Genomic DNA, 15108 nt, shown 5'->3' with positions numbered 1-15108 from the left:
ACAAGACATTGACCTCTGACAAAAATACACTCAAATCAATCATGTATACTGGAAATATGGATTGCTGAAATACATAAAATAAATGCTAGTTGACATTAAAAAAATGCTTATAAATATACTCCTTCAAGGCTGTCATTACAGAAGCTAAATTAACTCATTTCCTACAGGAACCTGGTGGTCTATGTATTAAGTCTATGGGGATTTTAGAATTCATTATGGAATGGGCTAACATATTGGAAAAATAAAGTAACACAGAATGTTTCATGCTTTTCATACATACATGTACTACCTTTAAGCAGCCATCACAGATTTGTTAGTAGCAGTGCAGTACTGCTCCTAACAAATTTCAAGCTTTAAGGAGACCATCAACAAGTGTTTTACAAGTTTCCCTCACATCTCGCAATAATATGCTATATCATAAAAAGCCATAAAAAACATACATGACATTCATAACTTCTTAAGCTGTCAGATACCAGCGTATCATTGATTTACAGTGTCCCCTACTACTGAACTTGCACAAGATTTCTTACTGGCATCGTAATATCACTATCCTATATGTAGACTGTAGGTGGCGCTCTTTCCTTCATCCACTGCCCCAAAGCATCAACAAACCCTTGTTTCACCTGGATTTTGCCGCAAGAGCATCATCATGACCTTTGTCTAATCATAGAACGCTTGCATTCTTGGAAATCTCAAAAACTAAATGGGGAAAGCTTTCCATGTGGTCTTATTCCTTCCCATTGCCCTTCTTTGCTACATTTACCTTATGCTATAATCATCAATACAGAGCAAAACAAAGTGACCACAAGCAATAACTGTACATCTACAGGAGGGGAATTCTACAGAAATATATATGTAAATATTATGTCTTTACAGTAGAGTTGAGAGTTCAGCTGGGATATCAGCCTCATTTCTCTCATCTTTGGACGGGGGAAGAGATGAGAGTGTGGAGAAATTTTGCACATTTGTTATCACTTACGACATATGGTGTAATAAGTTATCAGGACTCTTAAAATTCTAGCCTCATTTCTCTCATCTTTGGACGAGGGAAGAGACGAAAGCATGACAATATTCTGCACATCTGTTTTCACTAAAGATGTAATAAGTTATCAGGACTCTTAAAACTCCAGCCTCATTTGACTTCTGCAGAAATCTCAGCCTTTTCCTTCTCACAGTATTGCAGTTTAACTTACGAAGAAAACTCTACATGTGCTCAAACTTCATGACGCATATACTTCTTCCCTTAAATAGCACTACATGTGTCTCTACTAAATAGAAAAAAAAAAGAGGAAAACAACTACAAGATGCATTTCAAGAAACATGTAGAGATATTGGGATAGAACATAAGGAATGCTTTCTGCATGATTAAGCAAGCCATTATCAGGGTAGCATTACAGATACAAGTAAATCGAATGTTGCGTTTGAGAAGAAAGGAAGCTTTCTCCCCACACCTCTGTTTAAATCTCCGCACCATTAACTTTGGTCATCTCTACATCCTCGCCACCTTTTTCCTCCTTCGTCCGGTCATCGCTTCTAGACTCTAAGGCCAGCGCCGGCTCGCCTTCCTTATTGGACGGCCTCCCTCCTATCTTGCTGTTCTCAGCCTTCTCCGACATCCAGTCCGTTATCTTCGTGATGATGGTGGCCATGTTGACGAGACCGAAGAAGATCCAGACGTACACGAGCCACTTGTAGACCCAGGTGTAGCGGATGTCCGGATTGGTTCCTGAGTGACAGAGAAGGATCAACATCAATGTTGAGATTTATTCTTCACATAACAATTCCTCAGCGTAATGTTCATGACTGAACAATGGCAGGGAAGACTTGTTTCTTTGCTCACTTTTGCTTATCTTTCTAAAATGTAGGATTTTAAAGGGATTGTATGCTTTTAATTGAGACAGGAATTCAGGTTTGAACTTTTTATGAGATAATGGGAAACTTCTTACATGAAATGTATATGGGCATGCAATTCTAAGAGGAATTAAAAGTTTATTTCACACACACACACACACACACAAAAAAAAGTTTTGAAATGGATGAGATATCCAGAAACAAAGAGATCCTAGTATAATTAGGACCACTTCGTTTTACTTTGCTTTTTTTTTATATCTTGGTCATTTCAAAACTGATTTTAATCAAATAAACTCTGAATTCCTGTGAGATTGTAAGCTATTCCAAATTTATATAAGTGGTTTCTAACTATCTCATAAAAAGTTCAAACCGAACTTTCCATTTCAACCAAAACTATACCATCCCTTTAATATCCCATATACTGATGATGGGGCAGTACCTTGATAGGTTCCCATTGATGTACGTAGTGTTCCTCCCCACAGCAATTTATTACAGCATTGGGGGGGGGGGGGGGGGGGGCAGAAGGAGAGGAGGCTGAGACAAATGTGTTGAAATGCTTGAGCATGTACAAAATAAATTTTAAACAGCTCCATCTGTTGGTTTGTTTCAACATCGCATTGCACTGCCTCGAGTCTGTCGCACAGAGTAACAGAATATCACATACGTTTGGTGATAGTCCTGCAACATGGGTCCCCTCAATGCTGTTGTTGTTGTGTTGTTTTGTTGTTTTAAGGAGTGTCACTCAAGGTTGAATATTTATGCCCGACACCCCCGCTGTACTAAAATATCCAGTACAAGTTGATTTAATAGGATGATATGTAAAAGGCAGTATCGCTCTTTGTGATCATGAAGCGATGAATATGATACACAAACTATCATTCTGATAAGGCCACAGACAGAAAGCATTGTGGAAAGCTTTGTTTTTTATTCTTCAATGTCATCTCCGTAATGAAAATGTTCATTTCATCGAGAGCCCTACTGCGTTTGATGACTGGCTTATTAATTGGTTTAACCCCTCTACTTTAAGAGCACTATGATGCATAATGCAACATTCTGCATTAAGTAATTGCAGCCTGAATGATTACACACAGCCCCAGAAACATGAACACTTCTAACATCCGGGGAGAAAATCGATATACGTAAGTACCCATCCTAAAGTACAATTATTTCTTTTGGAAACTGTAATGCACAAAACTGAGCAAGATCACAAATAAATATGAAGAAAGAATGCCATGTATGTGATTACTTTGGACATTCATATTCCATTTATTGCATTCAAGATTCAAAATTATATTCAAGAAATATGTTTACAAGTATTGTTTCTATTCTATTATTTTTGAAGTTCCGTTACACTGCTTTTATAAGAGCAAAGAGCAAATTTGTGGAGGCGGCTGGGGAAAAGGAGAAAAGAATAAAAAAGGAGGAGGGGAACTGAGAAAGACAGAAGGAGAGAAGGGAAGAGACAAGGACAGAGAGAGAATGAGGGGGAGGGAGAGAATGCAATTTCAAGTCTCCCATTCCGAAGATGAACAGACCGTATACAATCAATCAATCAAGACACCCATAGACAATGCTTCACCACCTGGGGTCTGGCTTAATACACACAGGGTGATATCACTGACGGCTCAAGTTATTGAGATTTTGTTTGATGAATGAAGCAGATACGGGCAGGTGGTTTTTACATCGTCATGGTGATGGACGATCAGGCAATGGAGCGTAATAGTTTGGGCAAAAGGATAAACAAGCACATCCATAACTTGATGTCACTTTTGTTTTGGACAGTATACTAGTTCATGCTACACATACAAATAAAGGACAAATCTGCAGATCAAGAAACATAAGGCGTTTTCACATCAGCCCGATGTTTCGAAATACATATTGTAGCGCGCTATTTTCTGACTTGGGAAATTAACCCGATCACGAAATAGCGCGCTGTTTGATAATGTGAATACAAATAAGCGTGCTAATTTTATCGCTCTGATAGAGCAAATTTCTCGAGTCCAACTCGGGAAATTTCCGAAATAGCGGGATAATTTGCGAACTAGCGCGCTATTTGATAATGTGAAATCGCCTCAAGAAATTAGCGCAATGCGCATCCTATCATGCCTAGCGTGTGTGACCCAAAAGCGCGTGCTCTACTGGTATACCCGACAGTGCACTGTTTGCTCATGCTCAGCTGTTGAATTGGCCTTTTGTCAAGGCCCTCTCGCTGTATGGTGAAGAGAGCCCAGCTGAGTAGGGTTGCGCAAGGGCCTTTTGAGATCTGCTTCGCATCCTTTTGTTAGCCCTTTGAATTACCGACTTTTGCTCCCGATTTCGGGAGCAAAAGTCGACCAATCAGCGTGTCTGTCTGCTCGAACCCGATTTGAATAGAGCGAATGCACGCCGCAGATCTCACAGAACTCTACATACAGAGTGTGTAGAGTTCTGTGGCTGACCTCTGCGGGTGGTCAGTGATGCATGCGAACAGGCATGACAACACCAAGGCTGAGGATGCGGGGAGCGCGTCATTCCATTGGTTGACCGGAACGCGTTAAAATGAGTATTCAGAAGGGTTCACGTTCATGAATAATAATGTGTAAAGCAGATCTCAAAAGGCCCTTGTGCTGGCGCGCTCGGCTGTGCTCGCTTCGTTCGCCCATTACAGCGAGAGAGCCTTGACAAAAGGCTACTGTCGAATTAGCTCAAAAAAATTTTGGGCCAATTCTCTTCGGGCTGATGTGAATAGGAAATGAAATAGCGCGCTAATTTGCGATTGCGAAAAATATCTCGAGCTTGGATTTTTATCGGGCTGATGTGAAAATGCCTATATTGCACTGTATATTGAAGCAGTATCCTCAGAATGACAGGATATGTTTACATGTTTATAAATATAGATCCCCTCCCTCATAGAAATCAGCGGGAAACAATCCAAAATGTACGAATTGTTTTGTTTTCCTGCATTTTCACTTGTTTCACCATTAATTTTAGTAACCAAGCAATAAATTTAGTGAGGTTGTCGCTAAATGCACATATCCTTTGATGTACATCAAGGTACATGTATATCAATTTTAAGTGGTTGTGTCCCTGCGTGACGAACACACGCCAAGTTCCCAAACTCTTTCTCATACATGGTGACCTTGTAGTTATTTCAGTGTGATATTAATAACGTGCTTAACAGGAAAAGCAAAGCATTGAAAGAGCAAATTCAAGGTAGCTGTCGGCGACAGCGTGGCAAAACACAAATATCTTGATGATCGATGGCCCTGCATGCTACCAGCTACAGCTATCAAGGTCACGATGTCAGTCGAGTGATGGACAGACCATTTAGACATTAGCAACTGAAGGACTCGGGGATAGATATGCTGAACATACCCCAAACCACTCTGCATGCAAGACATTAAACTTTGATAGTCCTCAAAGTTTGTTCTGCCTTCTCCCGATGATGACTCGGCAAATATGCCTCGCTCTTCAATATGTTTGGAGTGCAAAGAACCCAAGGAAAAGACTCCACTTTAAAAAGGTGACGAGGGGTAAACATGAGGTAAACATGGGGGTAAACATGGATTGCCACAGAGATGAAGGAAAAGAGACCACAAGGTCGACCTTGAATCGAAACACTAGGCAGACACTCTTTGAAGATCAATATAGATGACGATGTACAGCCCAAACAGGGTAATTGAATATCAAATGGCAGGGAACAGTCGGAACTCGTGAGGTACTTGGCACGAGGCGGGGGTGGATTTGCGTGATCAGAAACATCTCGATGACAACTTATCAAAGATATGAAAATGCATCAGAGCAGGAAGTACGTAAGTGACATAAATCATACCTATAACAATGATGTGACAACCAGACACATATAAAAAGATTAATTTATGGTTTATTTATGAGGAAGCATTAGCCTCTTCAAGGCCTGTCTGTTGTTGTTGGCATTGACACTCACGAAAATAAAATAAAATACAAGCTGGGCAGCTGAAGCTGAGCAAACTTTTGCAGGGCCTTTTAAGATCTGCAAATGTAAAAATTATTAATGAGCTGGGAGCAAGCCTAATGGGTGAAAAACTCATACTGGATATTCAATATTAATCACATTGAATAATTTAGTTAATCGCTCTGATCAACAGCTAAACTTGCCAAGTGGTCATCAATGAAATATGTATACCAGGGCATGCACACGCTTCTTCAATACAGAACTCTTGCTGATTAATTGTAATTTTCACTACCAAATGCTGGGAGTAAAATTTGACAATTCAATTATAAAGGCATAAGTCAAAAAGTTTGGAAATGTCTAGTCCTAGGCCCCAATTACTGAGCTTGCTTCTAGCTGGCAGTGTGGCTCTAGTCTCACATCAAGACCTTCTACTTGGTTCTCTTGCAATTCCCTCAAAGGAAGGTCTATGATTAAGGATACATGAGATCAGAACTTGACACATGTCTTAAAAATCAAAATAACAATATAACTGTTACTGTAAATGTCAATATTTTCGCGCGATTAATTTTTCGCGCTGAGCGGCTCGAAAACATATTCGCGGGTTCTTAAATTCGCGCTCGGCAGCGGGTTAATACACAGTCGCTGTTTTCATCCAGCGATGCCAGCGTACGATAAGCGACGTAGCGAGCGGCGCGAGTGCGAGTACAAGCGCTCAACTACGTAGTACATGTATTTTACTCGATACATGTTCTGTAGGACTAGTACTGTAGTCGCGGGGATGTAGCACACCAATCGGCCGTGGGCTCGGTGCGTGCGGTGCGTGCGATGATACTGCTATATGCGTAAACATGTCTGTACTACGTAGCAGTATCATCGACGAAGCGCACCAGGCCATTCAAAATGTGCATAGAAAATTGCGAAGATATATTCGCGCGTTTTTGAATTCGCGCTAGCCAAACGTAGCGCGAAATCTGCGAAAATTAATGTACCGCGAAAATTTCCACGTTTACAGTATTTGCATGAACAGGACCAGCACATAGCCTACCACATATACTGTAAAACATGAAATATTCGCGGCATGAAATTTTCGCGAATTGGAGCCGAAAGCCTTTTTCGTGGCATGAAATTTTCGCGAATTGCTATTGCATGCATTCAATGCATGCAGTGTAGACAAAAGCTTTCGCGTGCATTTTAATTTTGCGAATTTTGGCGCTCGCGAAATTCGCAAAATTAAAATGCACGCGAAAATTTCTCGTTTTACAGTAGTTCTCTCGATATGACTGATTCATCAATGGTATATAAAGTTTACACTCCTTACAATAATTGAAAAATACAGTAATCTTGTTTTTTAAAATGACATAGGGATTAGAGATAAAAGATGACACTCTGGTTATCTGTAGCTTAGATCATCACCATAGTATATTGTATACGCCATGTATATCAAGTAAGTCTAAGTATTTCTTTCATGAATTCAAACTTTTCCGCTATTTCACTAATGGTTAAATTTGTTATAGTGGATTATGTGCGGTAAATGAACGGAAAAATGTAAGAGTGCAAGTCACATTTGTGTTGGATTCAGAGTTAATATTTTTGCATCTTGTTAAATTTGTGATTTAGCACCTGACTCGCAGAATCTGCAGAAACAAAAACCTCATGAAATATATGGCATACACAGTATCATATATGGGCTTGCGGGAAATAAAGTGCAAGGAATTCAGATGTCAATATCGAGACTTCTGACAGAACGTGCACTATATCATGAAATCAAATGACGCTTGTACTCAATGAATTGTGCTGATTTTCTGTGCAATGTTCTCTTACACTGTTTAATGTATCACTGCCCAACCCCAATTTGTAAGATTCCTAATTATGTGACACAGGCACACAAAAATGATATTTCCTCATCATAGTTACAAAAAACAAACTCATTTGTGAATAGATCGCAATGAATAATGAATAATTGATCAGACAGTCACAAAGCCTTGTCAATAAGTTGCTTAGCAAAACCATGGAGGCAATTATAATCCATCATAAAGGCTATGTGGTATAACAGACACGCTCGACTGCTTCAAATTAATTTCTCACTTTTACTAAATAGCTGCCTTCATACACAATCACATGCATACAAAATTAATGGTTTCAGAAAATCAGTTTTTGCTATGTGATGTGAAAGGTTTTAATTCTCAAATTGTGAGTGGACACAAAATATTCGTAACTCTCATAATACGCAGCGCAATGCAAAAATCAGTCCAGCTTATTATTATTATTATTATTATTATTATTATTATTATTATTATTATTATTATTATCATTATTATCTTTTTCATAAACCCTTGCAATGATTGGCCCTGTGTGGTGTGTGTGAATGGCATGAGAAGAGAAAATCAATTTCTTTTTGAATTCCACGATGCAACTCACCGTACTAGGTATACGCACATTTGGGTCTCAATGTTGTGCTCCAGTAATTTTTCAAGGCAAGCAATGCAAATTGCCTTTCTCTTCTGTCACTTTCTCCATGCCTAGTGATTTATTCCCCTCCCCCCATCAAATCAATAAATCAAACACTTCATTTGACACTAAGGAATCTTTTTGATTTTTTTTATATTTTATTTTCGTTTAATTTCATATTGCTGTTGTTGTTGCTGTGTGCTGTTAGGAACAGTGGCAAATGAAATAGATTTTTCAATCGTGATGCAAAAGGTAATAACTCATGTGTTTTTGCATGCGGCTTCTAAAGACTCTCTTCTTCACGTTCTTGGTGGTGAGTGATGTGCACTGCACAAGCAATACTCGTTCTCACTGTTCTCGTCATATAACAAGCCCTCAAATTAATGTGCGGCTGTCACACACCGCTGTCACACACCTGTTTCAGGGGACGATATCTCTCAGCCAAAGTCACTTTTACACATGACTCCTGTCCCCATTTCCATGACATGTTCATGGAGTCTGCTGCTTCCTCTCATGCGAGCTGTCTTGGCAGACAGCCAACATGGAAAAGCGAATGTGCTCAGAGCATGCTAACATTTCTTACGTCATTCACACCCCGATCTTATCCTTTATTAACTTACCATCTTGGCTCATCAAGTTCACCTTACAGTTAAAGCTAGTCACATGCTCCCTTTTTCTTGTCCCTTTCTACTTCATGAGCTGTACTAATGTGAAGGAAAGATCCTGGGTAGGTACATACGGCCTTTTGAAACCATTTCTCCAGTGCATATACCTGGTAAAACTATGCAACATCATTTGGCTACATTCAACTCCACGGCCCATTTCTGTATGACTTATTGATTTGATGGTGGGCGGTGGGGGGGGGGGGGGGATGGGGCGTAATCACTAGCCATGGGGATAGTGAGAATTGAGAAAGGTAATTTGCATTGTGCTGGCGGTATCGACCACAACTTGATAAACTGTTCAGCATTGCAAATTGATCTATTGCCCGGCGCAACACACAACCCCACTCAATTTTCTCCGCATCCACAAAATTCCTCCATCATGTTGGGTAAACAGACGTCTCTATTTTCATATTAGCATGCGGACTCTCCCATATACATGGCACTTCCAGTAGAAATACTTTGCTAAGCAAGTATCATAAACATCAGCATCTGATCTCATTTGAAACATTTATTGTAGAACATGAGTACTAAGTAGGTATAATCAAATTTATGATCTTTTATTTCTTCTTCCCATAGTACACCCTAAAGTGACTAGTATGTAATACAAGTAAACAGAGAATTGAGAGAAAATATCGATTCTCACTGTCACTCGAGATGCCAGATTAATGTCAAGTTTGGCACAAACCCATGAATAAGATTTCACTTGACATTAACAGGCTGAGCAAACAGGAGCTCTCGCCGTGAAGGCAGCGGCTCTCAGTTGCCATTCTCTACTGGGCAGGGTGGGGTGGGGTCGGGTTGGGTGGGCGGACGAGAGATCAGACTCATGGCCACTTACACTGACTGACCACTTTGCAAATATGTCATGCCATTTAATTAGCAGTCAAATGATGGGGTATTTCCCCTATCTATTCCCCCTCTCTCTTTTCTCCTGGGGCTACTGGCAGACACATCAGACACATTAAAGGGGAAAATACTGTTACACAGTGATTCTACAGTATACTACCAACACTCATCATAGTAGCAAGAAGTTTAAGATGACAGTTACCATGGCAACCTGTGCTTTCCAGATTCCAAAACAGCAAAGAAAGAAAGAAAGAAAGAAAGAAAAAAAAACGCTACTGCCTCATATCCAACAAGTCCTGGAGAACTGATGTTGCAGAAATTATCATCTTGTCATTATTATATCATTGACATCTGTGACTTTGCTTCATATCTGCAGATATTACAAACACATGGCTTGATTACTTTCATTTAAAGGTCCAGATTACCTTTGGGAGCAGTGATTCAAAAAATAAGATATCACATTTGATGCATATGTATAGGTCAGTTGTATCACAAAACATCCTACAATGTAAAATTTTTGCAATACAACCTAAAATATAAGGAGATGTCACTTTTTTTCTCCATAAACCATAACTGTAGACGGTTTAGTCTAGAAACATTTTTATCATAACCATTGTTCACATTTTGTATATTCAACAACACTTAACATCGATTATACTGATTCAAATTTGTATATTGGTTGTTTCAATCCTTAACTCACATTTTAAAACTATTTTGAAGCACTAATGCGGGGTTTTTGTTTCATCTGTAAACGGTAAATTATGCCTTCAATCTGCACAAAATAAAAAAACCCTCCAAACAATTTGCCAAAAACAGCAACTTTCTAGAATGAATTACCAGTATTGCAATCAGCTTATGAATATTAGTCAAACCTAATTCTGCAATGCAGGGAAAACATGTCACACATAGCAAAGGACTCAAGAGAGAGCATCTTTACTCTACCATCCAAGTTAATGAAAAATACACTGCATGATATCAAAGAGACTGCAGTGTGGAAACTACCACAAAAATGTGAATTCTGCCTCTGGGACTCAATAGGTTAAGCTGATCAGTGTTGACGCCGTTCCAATTCTCGTCCACGCCCGAGCACAGGGTGTGGAAACATCTGCTGTACGTGTCTGTTACAATAAGCAATCATTTTCTCTCTCATCTTCAGCGTGTTTCTTCCAAGATATCCTCAGGCCCTTCTGAGAAATAGAGAGAGAGAGAGAGCAGACCATGCGGGGTTTTTCATATCTGGTGGATCTTCGCATCTGGCGGATCTGAAATTCAAGATCTCTATGTTCGCGGCAGATGTCGAGAATCCCAGGAGCAGTCATCCCTGATTTTGAACTTCATAGTGAAATTTGTGAAGTTTTTCATCTTTTTCACACATATGAACATACTGCATACATAGCCTTTCACATTAAAAAATTATACTTATTCCCTCCTCAAACAGAAGAAAAGAAGAAGAAGAAAAACACAAACATTCTATATTTTCTGAAGTACAGTTGCGAAATATTTTAGGTCTAAACGTTGGAGGGAGATTGAAATATAAATAGAAAATACTTATCTAAACAACATTATTCAAATGAAAGGATATATTTTGACAAAAAAAAACAAACATGTTGAGTAATGCTGAATTATATTAGCATGTCATTTTATGTCATTCATTGCCCAGTAATACATTACAGTCTTGATGTGCAGTTACATGACCAAATATTGCATGCCAATGACATATCGGGTAAGAAGTGCCTTCCAATTTGGCCAAGTGTAATGCGTCTGATTCATCACTTACTAATGTTTGTCATTCAAATGGGCTTTGACTTTTAGACTTTCATTCACCAATATGTATTTGCTGATCAAAGTGGAAAGTGTGGTGTTAGCACAGCTGACTCAACCATGAAGAATTTACCCACACCCCAGTCTCACCAAGAAAAGGTTCGTAACTCAACAAACACCAATCACATCACTCCTATAGGGAGCTATGCATGTTCAAGAAAAGATACCCCACAAGTAAAATACAGTATGATGTGTTCATTGCTATGAAACACACTAACAAAAAAAACAGCATAGAGGGATTTATATTTGTACTTAGATCTGTTACTAGGCTCACACAATCATATTTTATTAATGCTACTTGCAGATGAAAATTGGTGGAAAATAAAGGGAGAAGTTGCCATATTGGCCACTTCGATCCAACAAAAGAATTGTGATATGTTTATTGAAATGAAATACAATAAAAAGCCAACGACAACAAAAAGGCATTAACATTATTGTATATAGGTCTGTTACTAAGCTCACACTATGACATTTTACTAATGCTACTTGCAGATGAAAATTGGTGGAAAATGGAAAAAGCTGACGTATTGACCACTTCCACCCAACAAAGGATTGCATAAGAGCGGTCAGCGGTCATCTTCACATTCCTTTTTGATGACTTGCTTTCTCCACTCTCTTTGTGCCGTGCTCAAACATCAGGAGGTGGCGGAACAAATTGAATCTCGCCTGTTCAAACACCTGACTCACAATCATGGTGTATCGCGCTGGAATTACATCTACTCAACAGATGATGAAGTGTACACCAGTCAGTCGATACAAGATGATGAAGTGTTGGTGAGCTTGGTGTTGTTTGTGTGCGTGTGTGCGTGTGTTTGTGCATGTGTGTGTGCGTGTGTGTGTGTGTGTGTGTGTGTGTGTGTGTGTACTGTGCTGAGCAAAGACCTTTATATAATAAAACTCATCAAGTGTAGCAAATGGAAGAACTTGCCATGTAATAATTCTTGCCAGAATGTACCATTCTTGTTTTGACCAACTAGACCAATATCTATCTATTTATCTATCTATCTATCTATCTGTCTATCTATCTATCTATCTATCTATCTATCTATCTATCTATCTATCTATCTGTCTATCAACTATCTATCTATCTCTCTATCTATGTCTCTGTCTATGTATATATGTACGTATCTATCTACCTGTATATCTTTCTATCTGTCTATCTATCTATCTATCTATCTATCTATCTACAGCTGTAGCTATCTGTCTATCTATCTATCTATCTAAAACTGCATGTGGCAACAAACACTGTTTCAGAAAATAAAATATTGCATAAAAAACATTTCTTAATGAGATGCATTTCAATTTAAGATTAGTACAGCACATGCCCTTTATTTCAGCACGGAAAAAAAAAATAAAGAGCTATTATCCTACAGGTATTTCAACTAAACAGTGCTTCAAAAGTCACTACATGCAACAAAAATATTGATGGATTATGTTTAACTACAGATCCACCTTAGTTTTGTGGTTGTGATGAAAAATCTCCACTTGTTTAATATCAGAGAGGAAATCAGATTTTTAACAAACTCACATTTTTGCATACTTCATGTTTTTTTTTTAATATTTCATCCCAATTGAAATTTCTCTGCTTCTTGACAGTTGAGTACAGTGGCGACACCATGTTATACTGATTTTGATTTGATGTGCACATTTATTTCATTCTAGACTACAGCGCTAACAAGAGTTTCCCTGTGCTTACTTTCTAATGTTCACGAGGCATGAACTAAGATGAAGCAATGTTTTCTTTTCATTTGACTGATTTGACAATTACAGGTAGATGGAATGAAAACATCATGGCTAGCAAGCCCTTACATTGGAAAGATGTAATCTTGGGGAAGACATGGTAGAGATTGGACTGTGATGAGAAATGTTTACACAAAGGCAAAATGTATGAATACCATGAGCAAATACGACAGGCGGGATGATATTTCTGATTGACAGGGCGCTGGGTAGCCACAACATACTGACAACGAATATATTATAGAGCCTCTGATATCTCAGTTATATTACATTTCTTTTTGAGGTACAAAAAAACTTGGAAATTGGCTTGTATCTATCTCTCAAACACATGAGGTGAAGGGCGGAGTTGGAGATACATGTCATAAGATGACTGAGGGAGGAGGGAAAAGATATTAAAAAGAGCGAAAGAAAAGGACAGGAAATGAAGGAGGGAGTTAGGGAGAAACAGAAAGAAATAGAAGACATGTTCTGAAAATGTAGCTCATGTTGTTGAAATGTAAATGACACCTAGGAAGCAAATTTACGGAGTAGATCCAATGGATTAGGGAGAAACAGATTGGTGAGCATACGGGAGTAATAGATACGGGGAAAAGCGATCATGTTTGTGTACGGCAAACATGAAACACAATCTTTGATGCATGAATCACAACGTCACTATCGGATGTTATTTGAGACTGCCTTATTGTACTGGAAGGACCAATCAGGGTTGGAGGATGATTTACAGGATGACAGACTGCAGACGGCCTACAGCCAAACAGACAACTCTAGATTTCCAATATAAGACTGTTGCCATGGTGACCTATTCAATCTCTCATCAACTTATTTATCTAAAACCTGTCAAAACATGAATCTTCTAAACTCTTCATTTGCTATGTGCAATTATCTACATTTTTATTTTCACTGATGAAAGGGAAAGAGAGCAACGCAATTACATTTTAATGCAGTTCTATTTTACCAAACAACAACACATAATGTTCTAAAGAAGAGGTTTCTGTGTCAGCAAGTATTAAATGTAGCATGTTAAGCAATCACATGGTGAAAAAGGACGCCAGGGTTCTTGCAATGCATCTTGGAAAACATGTCCTGTGTGTTTCCAAATCATTAAGATGTCAGTTGGGAGAAATCCAAATATGCCAAATGGTCTGTCAATTTCTCACTGCCATAGTTTGATAACAGAGAGAGAGAGTTCTGAGTTGTAAATGCCTCTGAGAAACATGTATCAAATTTGTTTGTTTGTACCGCCTCACCAGCGGGAGTGTTTCCTTCGATGTCGCTTCCTCTAACTCAATGAACTGACCACAGCAAACTTAATCAAGTCTCTTCCCCTCCCACTCATACTATTTGCCTTGCTTCATACACCTGTCGGCCACATCCAATCACTTAAAAGGGTATGAAGACTGTCAAGGGAGTGACAGTTCAGTCTCCTCCTCCCCTGCCTCTCCTACATATGCTATCACTCATTTTGTTGTCTAGGTTTGTTGACCGTCTAAAAATACTCCCTCTTCAATCTTCAATCAACGCTGGTCATGTACTTGAAGAGCAAAAAAATATGACCTGACAACTAGGGACCAGTATGGGCACATCAGCAGTAACTGCATTATGGACGTCCAGAACAGTCGAAGACAAATAGCCCAATGCTCATAGTGCTCTGATGATTGGTGCAAAGGAGCGAAGTTAGTTTGAATTCGCTTTAAATCTTCATCTTTATTCCTGAATTCTGAGGATAAATATACAACATGACCCTCGTTCTCTAGAGATATGCATTTTACAATATAGGCCTACTATTCTAGAATAGAATTTACTTTTCGTTCTAGATATATTCTCATA

The 15108-nt window shown here is 38.9% G+C and overlaps 1 protein-coding gene across 1 annotated transcript in view; it reads right to left on the bottom strand.

The window, feature by feature from the left end:
* Window positions 1–1037: 1037 nt before the first annotated feature.
* Window positions 1038–15108, bottom strand: part of LOC139723177 (potassium channel subfamily K member 2-like) — a 47923-nt gene continuing 33852 nt past the window's right edge. Inside the window, exon 3 of the mRNA XM_071634435.1 lies at window positions 1038–1726. Coding sequence (XP_071490536.1) covers window positions 1458–1726 — 269 coding nt within the window. The 3' untranslated portion in view covers window positions 1038–1457. The remainder of the gene's footprint in view (window positions 1727–15108) is intronic.

This window comes from Diadema antillarum, unplaced genomic scaffold (genome assembly GCF_040938485.1).
Source record: "Diadema antillarum isolate AM-2024a unplaced genomic scaffold, OU_Dant_1.0 scf00000182, whole genome shotgun sequence".
NCBI lineage: Eukaryota > Metazoa > Echinodermata > Echinoidea > Diadematoida > Diadematidae > Diadema > Diadema antillarum.
Note: the sequence above shows the minus strand (reverse complement) of the source record. Positions and strands in the feature narration are given on the sequence as shown.